At 29.3% G+C, this 6359-nt stretch overlaps 1 protein-coding gene across 1 annotated transcript; it reads left to right on the plus strand.

Moving 5' to 3' along the window:
- The first annotated feature begins 5169 nt into the window (after positions 1-5169).
- Positions 5170-5935, plus strand: LOC115983206 (RING-H2 finger protein ATL70-like). Its single transcript, XM_031105849.1, has one exon. It carries the CDS (start codon positions 5223-5225, stop codon positions 5691-5693), a length of 471 nt encoding a protein of 156 aa, XP_030961709.1. The 5' UTR covers positions 5170-5222; the 3' UTR covers positions 5694-5935.
- The last annotated feature ends 424 nt before the right edge of the window (positions 5936-6359 follow it).

Below are 6359 nucleotides of genomic sequence, written 5' to 3' on the forward strand. Positions count from 1 at the left end.
TCATTCAATAGACACATTTTCAGTTAATAGGCTCATTTTCAATCATTAGACACTTTTTCATTCAATAAACATCTTTTTGGTCAATAGGCACATTTTTGGTCAATAGGCACATTTTAGTATATCCAATATGAAGGGTTATAGCATTTCAATATACATCTTTTGGTAGGCACATTTTCAGCCAATAGTTACATTTTTATTCAATAGACACATTTTTGGTCAATAGACATTTTTTGGCATATATATTACAACCTCTCTTATATACACCTATATATATATATATATATATATATATAACACAAACTAAACTAGAGACACAACATTCTATTTATTTTTCCTTCTCACAAAAAACTAATAAATAAAAAAATATTATTATTATTATTATTATTATTATTTTTTTTGCTTAACTAATAAAACTTTGTACTATTTCTTTTAATATCATTTTTTTAAAAAAAAAAAATTCATGCATTTTTGTTTACTATTCCAACTAAAAAATAATGGTTTTTTTTTTTTTTTAAAATATAAAACTCATTTAGTAGTTATTCTCTTGCATCGCACAGGTTAACGACTAGTATAATATAAAAGCGAAACATTTGACTTTTTGTTGTCCACTACTTATTACTTCCTATGGCTACATAAATTTATAGCATCTATATATTTAAAAATACAAACATTTGTGCTTTTTCGATTTCCCTATTTTTTTTTTCATCTTTCAGCACGGTAGAGAAAGTACGAGGAAAAAAAACGTGTTCTGCAAATAGTAACCATTATTTCTGTCTTCTGCTCCATATCCATTTTATAACAATGCCACAATGTTCTCCACAAAAAATAAGTAAAACAAATTCATCATAAACATATCTAAAAGCACAACCTTGCCTAAGGAAGCGCCCAACTTTTGGCATCAAGCATGAACACAACATGATTACTTCTGTACATGATTACGTATTGTAATTCTTTAGACTTCTTTGTGTTCTTTGCACATGAAGTAGTCCTTTTCTTCTCCAATAAAATGTGCTTATAATTATTTAAAAAAAAAAAAAACCACAATTCTAAGAGATTTCCCTTTTAACTTTATGAGTATTATACAATTACGTACATTAGTGGATGCAAAAAAATTTGGAAAGATCATTTGATGATTGGGTTCTACATGATTATGAATTGTAATTCTTTAGACTTCTTTGTGTTCTTTGCACATAAAGTATTCCTTTTTTTTCCCAATAAAATTTCCTTATAATTAAAGAAGAAAAATCAATTCTAAGAGATTTTCCCCCTTACTTTATGGGTATTATACAAATAGATTAGTGGATGCAAAAAATTTGGAAAGATCATTAGATGATTGGGTTCTACAAAAAGCAATTTTAGAGAAGACCCATAGGTTTTTTGTATTTCTAAGAAAGATGAAAGAGAAGAAGTTGAGAAGAATTTACCAAATGAATATGAACCACTATTTATACTCAAAAGATTATGACCCTTCAATAGACACATTTTTTGTCAATAAATACTTTTTTCATTTAGTAGGCACATTTTCGGTCAATAGACACATTTTCGTTTAATAAGCACATAACCTTATATATATATATATATATATATATATAATATAATATAATATAATATAAAGGGTTATGACAATTCAATCAGTGGCGGCTTTCAGAATTTTTTTGAGAGTGATCATTAAGAAATTTAAATTATACAAAATCTAATAAAAAGAGAACTTCACATATTGAAAAAACACACACATGCAAACACATAAAGTCTTACGATTTCCTTCTACGAATTTTCTTATTTTGAAATCAAAACATGATAGTTTTATTATCAATGTTGCAAGTTACATTTCTTCAAAAGTTTAGTTAAATAAAATTTTTCTTGGATTTTTTATTTTATTTTATTTGTAAGGACCTAATATATTGTAAAGGGGACCAAATTTTAAGGTCAAAATTTGGCTACAAACTTAGTTGTAGCCTAATACTACAACTCTCATTAAACAAATTAACATTGCTACATATTTTGAAAATCTAATAGCTATATTGCATGTTCTCTATGTTCTTAAAATACATGGGTCAAATTTCATGCTAATCAGACGTTATTTACTATTCGATCCCTAAACTTATTTTTTTATGTATAATTTTAAACTTCAAAAACTTAAAATTTAAACATTTGATTGACGACATAAATATTGATCTTTTCTCTTTTTGAACTTTTGCAAGTATGATAGATATAATAAGAAAATGTAATTAAATGATGGATTTGTTAAAATTCAAAATAAAAAAATATTGATTAAAGTTGTAGCCTTAGTCTACAACCAAGCTTGTTGCCAAATATTGTCTAAAATTTAATTATGTTGGACCTAAAAAAAATTTAGGGTGGTTACAAAGTTTTTTTAAGGAGAAAAAATCATAAATTTTTAAAATTTATACATAATAATTATTATTTTTACCAGGTTAGAGTAGTCCTGTGACCATCTTGAACTCTAAGTAGAGCTGTCCATGCTTTCAGTAGGCACCTTTTGGTATATATATTACAAACTATCTTTCATATATATATATATATATATGTATATATATACACACAACACAAATTGAACTAGAGATGTAACATTTTGTCTCTTATTCCTTCCAGGGCTGGCTCAACAACTTTGGAGGTTTTAGGCAAAAATTTTAAGTGGATCCTTTTTTATATTTAAATATGAATTAAATAATATTTATTGAATTTTTTTTATTTAAAATCTATTTTTCTTGCTTTTTTGAGATGTAAAATTACTAATTAAGTTTTTGTATTTAAGTTCTTTTAACATTTCTTTTTCAATTGATAATATGACTAATCCACTTAATCTTTTTTGTGACATAATAGACTTTATATAATATTTTATTAATTTTAATTTTGAAAATTTTTTTTTTGCAGATGAGTTGATATAAATTTTATTAATTAATATCACTATAATACAAATGAGTTTATATAATATACATCAAATTATTTATTAGTGTAATAACTTCTAATAATTGATAAAGTAAAAGTTTGCATTAAAAAAAAAAAAAAAAAAGATGCAGTGGGTGTGTGCGTATATATTGAGTGTGAGTGTGAGTGTGAGTGTGGGTAGGTTAGTGTGTGGCCATGTGGGGGCTAGCAGTGAAGTGTGAACTATGGGCTTATGGCTGTGCAAATCAGGATGGGCTCATGTGCAGTGCTGTGGCCTGTGGCCAGACGGATTCACATCAGGTGCAATACCTAGGGTATTGCACCTAGTGCAATACCTCCACTTCCCTCACAAATTTTTTAACTTTTTTAACTTTTTAACTTTAACATTTTTACTCTTTTTAAATATATTTTATTTAATGGCTGAGATTGAAAGTTACTTTTTCAATCTTTCAATCTCAGCCATTGATTAGGTATTGCACCAGGTGCAATACCCTAGGTATTGCACCTGATGTGAATCCATGGGCAGACTGTGTAGTGCCGTGTGCACTATGCAGTCAACTAGGGTATTGCACCTGATGTGAATCCATGGGCAGACTGTGTAGTGCCGTGTGCACTATGCAGTCAACAGTGCTATGGGCTGTGCAAGCAAGACAATCGTATTGTCCCATCAAAGTATCAATCAAACAAATTAAAAAAATATAATTTAATTTTTTTTCCCTTTTTAGTCTTCGGTATTTTAAAATACAATAGGCCTTTTTAATACATTTTATTGACTAATAAAAGTTTTTAAATTTTTTGTAATTAAAATATATAGATAAATATTACATATATATATATATATATATATATATATATATTTACAAGTGGGACATTTTTTTATTTGGAAGCCTTAAGCGATTACATCAATTATATCTATTGTTCAGCCGAGTCTGATTTCTTTCCACAACAGACTAATAAATAAAACAACATTTTGTTTTTTTACCTAATTAATAAAACTTTGTGCTATCTCTTTCAATATATATATATATATATATATATTTTTTTTTTTTTCCATTCATTTTTGCTTACTAATCCAACGAAAAAATAATGACTTTTTTTCCCACTTGACACTCATCCAATAACTATTCTCATGTATTGCACGGATTAGTGACTAGTTTGTGTATATATATATATATAGAGAGAGAGAGAGAGAGAGAGAGAGAGAGAGAGAGAGAGAGAGAATTACTTGAATAAAATTTACTTGGTCTTGCTGTGAGCTAATGTCACGTGTGAGGAAGCAATCCACGAATGTATTCAGACTCTGGTTTTGTTTGAATAACTTTGTTCCACTATTGTAATCTATTTAATTTTTTTAGTACAGTTTTCTTTACGACACTACTCGTAGGCTACCGCTGAGCAATGTAATTTTTTGTGTTCATCTCTCGTGTGTTTGTGTTGTTTATTTTTTCTTTTAGCTTCTTTCATTCACAAGTTTATGTGAATGAGAAAAGCACAATCTTGTGTGGTGCTATTTAGAGGCCATTTCCCGAAAATGAGAAAAGTATATAGAAGTTGATTTAAAATTTGCCATAAATAACCTTGCAAAATAACTAACCTGATAAGTGATCAAGGATTGTTAATGTCATTTTGTGCAATATTAATCGATATCTCATGATAAATTCTCTAGAGAATGTAATTAAGTTGTTGGTGTGGATTTCAATTGGCTCAATTAGTAAAGTTTTTTGTTGTCGAATAAAATATTTGAGATTCAACTTCCTATATCATAATCTAATTAATGTTTTGGTCTGATAATAAAAAGAAAATAATCTTAAAGTTACATGTTTTGAAGATACTATTTTATCTCTATAGAAAAAAAAAAAATAGTTGGTTTTTATGGCTTATATGGATTAACTTAGTTTATTTGTCAAAATCATTTTTTTTTTTTTTTTTTTTTTGTGTTGAGAAAAAACTTTTTTTTTTCGTTGTAAGATTTATATGAAAGTATTTGTAGTAGACCTTTTCAAAGGTTATGAAGTTCTTTGTCTTTTAATTCATCTCAGAAAAATGATTCCTTAAATGACTAGTTCCTGCCGCACTTTTCTTTTACCATATCCCTTCAGAAAGCTAGAGTCTACTTAACTTGTGCAATTTCTTTTCCCTTAATTTCTCCTTTCGGAAAATGGGGAAAAAAACACTCGTCATAATCTTTAGATGGGGTTACAGACAATAACCAGATGGTAAATTCTTGAACTTGGAAGCTCTCTCTCTCTCTCTCTCTCATATGACTTCCCTCAACAACTTCACAACCTAACGCAAACCGTTCATAATAAAAAATGGATGGGTTTGGTTATGGCGTGCTTCTCTCCCTTGGTGTTCTTATGTTTACCATAATCACTACCTTAGTTTCCTATTGCTGCACCCTGATGCGTATGCCATCTCCACCTGCCAACCCATCTCATCAAAGGGTCAACACAACCACAATCATCACAGACCAAGGCTTAAGCAACATGGAACAAGGCCTAGACGAAGCCACAGTTCACAGCTATCCAAAGCTCCTTTACTCCCAGGCCAAGCTCCAAAAGGGTGACTCAATTGCTTCTTGTTGTTCAATATGTTTGGGTGACTACAAAGACACTGAAATGTTGAGGATGTTACCTGATTGTGCTCATATCTTTCATCTCAAGTGTGTCGACCCGTGGTTACGAATGCACCCTTCGTGCCCCATATGTCGAAACTCACCAATTCCAACTCCTCTTTCAACTCCGCTTGCTGAGGTGACTCCCTTGGCGGCTCGACGAGATTGATGTCATGAAGAATGGTAGGGATTTGAATACTGAAATCATTTTAGTTGTTTGTGTATACACCAAAACTTTTGGATAGATTCTTTAGGTGTTGAGCCATCTGTAATGGTTTTGTATTTACAAGCTTTTTTTGGTAAGTTATATCGAACAATTAATTTAGCAACTTGATTTCCTATCTTGTACATGATAACTGAGAAACTACAATAATTAAATTCATTTTTGAAGATAGCCGAAAGAAAAAAGAAAAAGAGAGAAAAAAAAAAAAAATTTGCCTTGTGATTTTTTCAAGTAATATTGTTAGTCTTTTGATGATCCTGTTGGTGATTTTCTTCATATTACCCGCTACAAATTGGTTCTATTGTTCTGACATAACATGTTTCAGTTTTTGGAGTAGAAGAAACTTTGAGCATAATATGCTTTCCTGTTTTTTTTTTTTTTTTCGGAGGAGCCCCAGAAAAAATAAAAAAATAAAATAAAACAAAGAACAAGTCGATATGATGTGATCATATGACTCACTCCCTATATCCTAACCTATTTTCTAGTAGAATCTAAGATGTCCATATTTTGTCATTTTCGTCACAATGGTTGACTACAGTTTATAGATTAAATTCAAATAAAGAATGTCATCCTTCAAAGAAAAAGAGTTGTTACTTAACGTATAGAATTAAG

This window comes from Quercus lobata, chromosome 4, assembly GCF_001633185.2.
Source record: "Quercus lobata isolate SW786 chromosome 4, ValleyOak3.0 Primary Assembly, whole genome shotgun sequence".
Taxonomy (NCBI): Eukaryota; Viridiplantae; Streptophyta; class Magnoliopsida; order Fagales; family Fagaceae; genus Quercus; species Quercus lobata.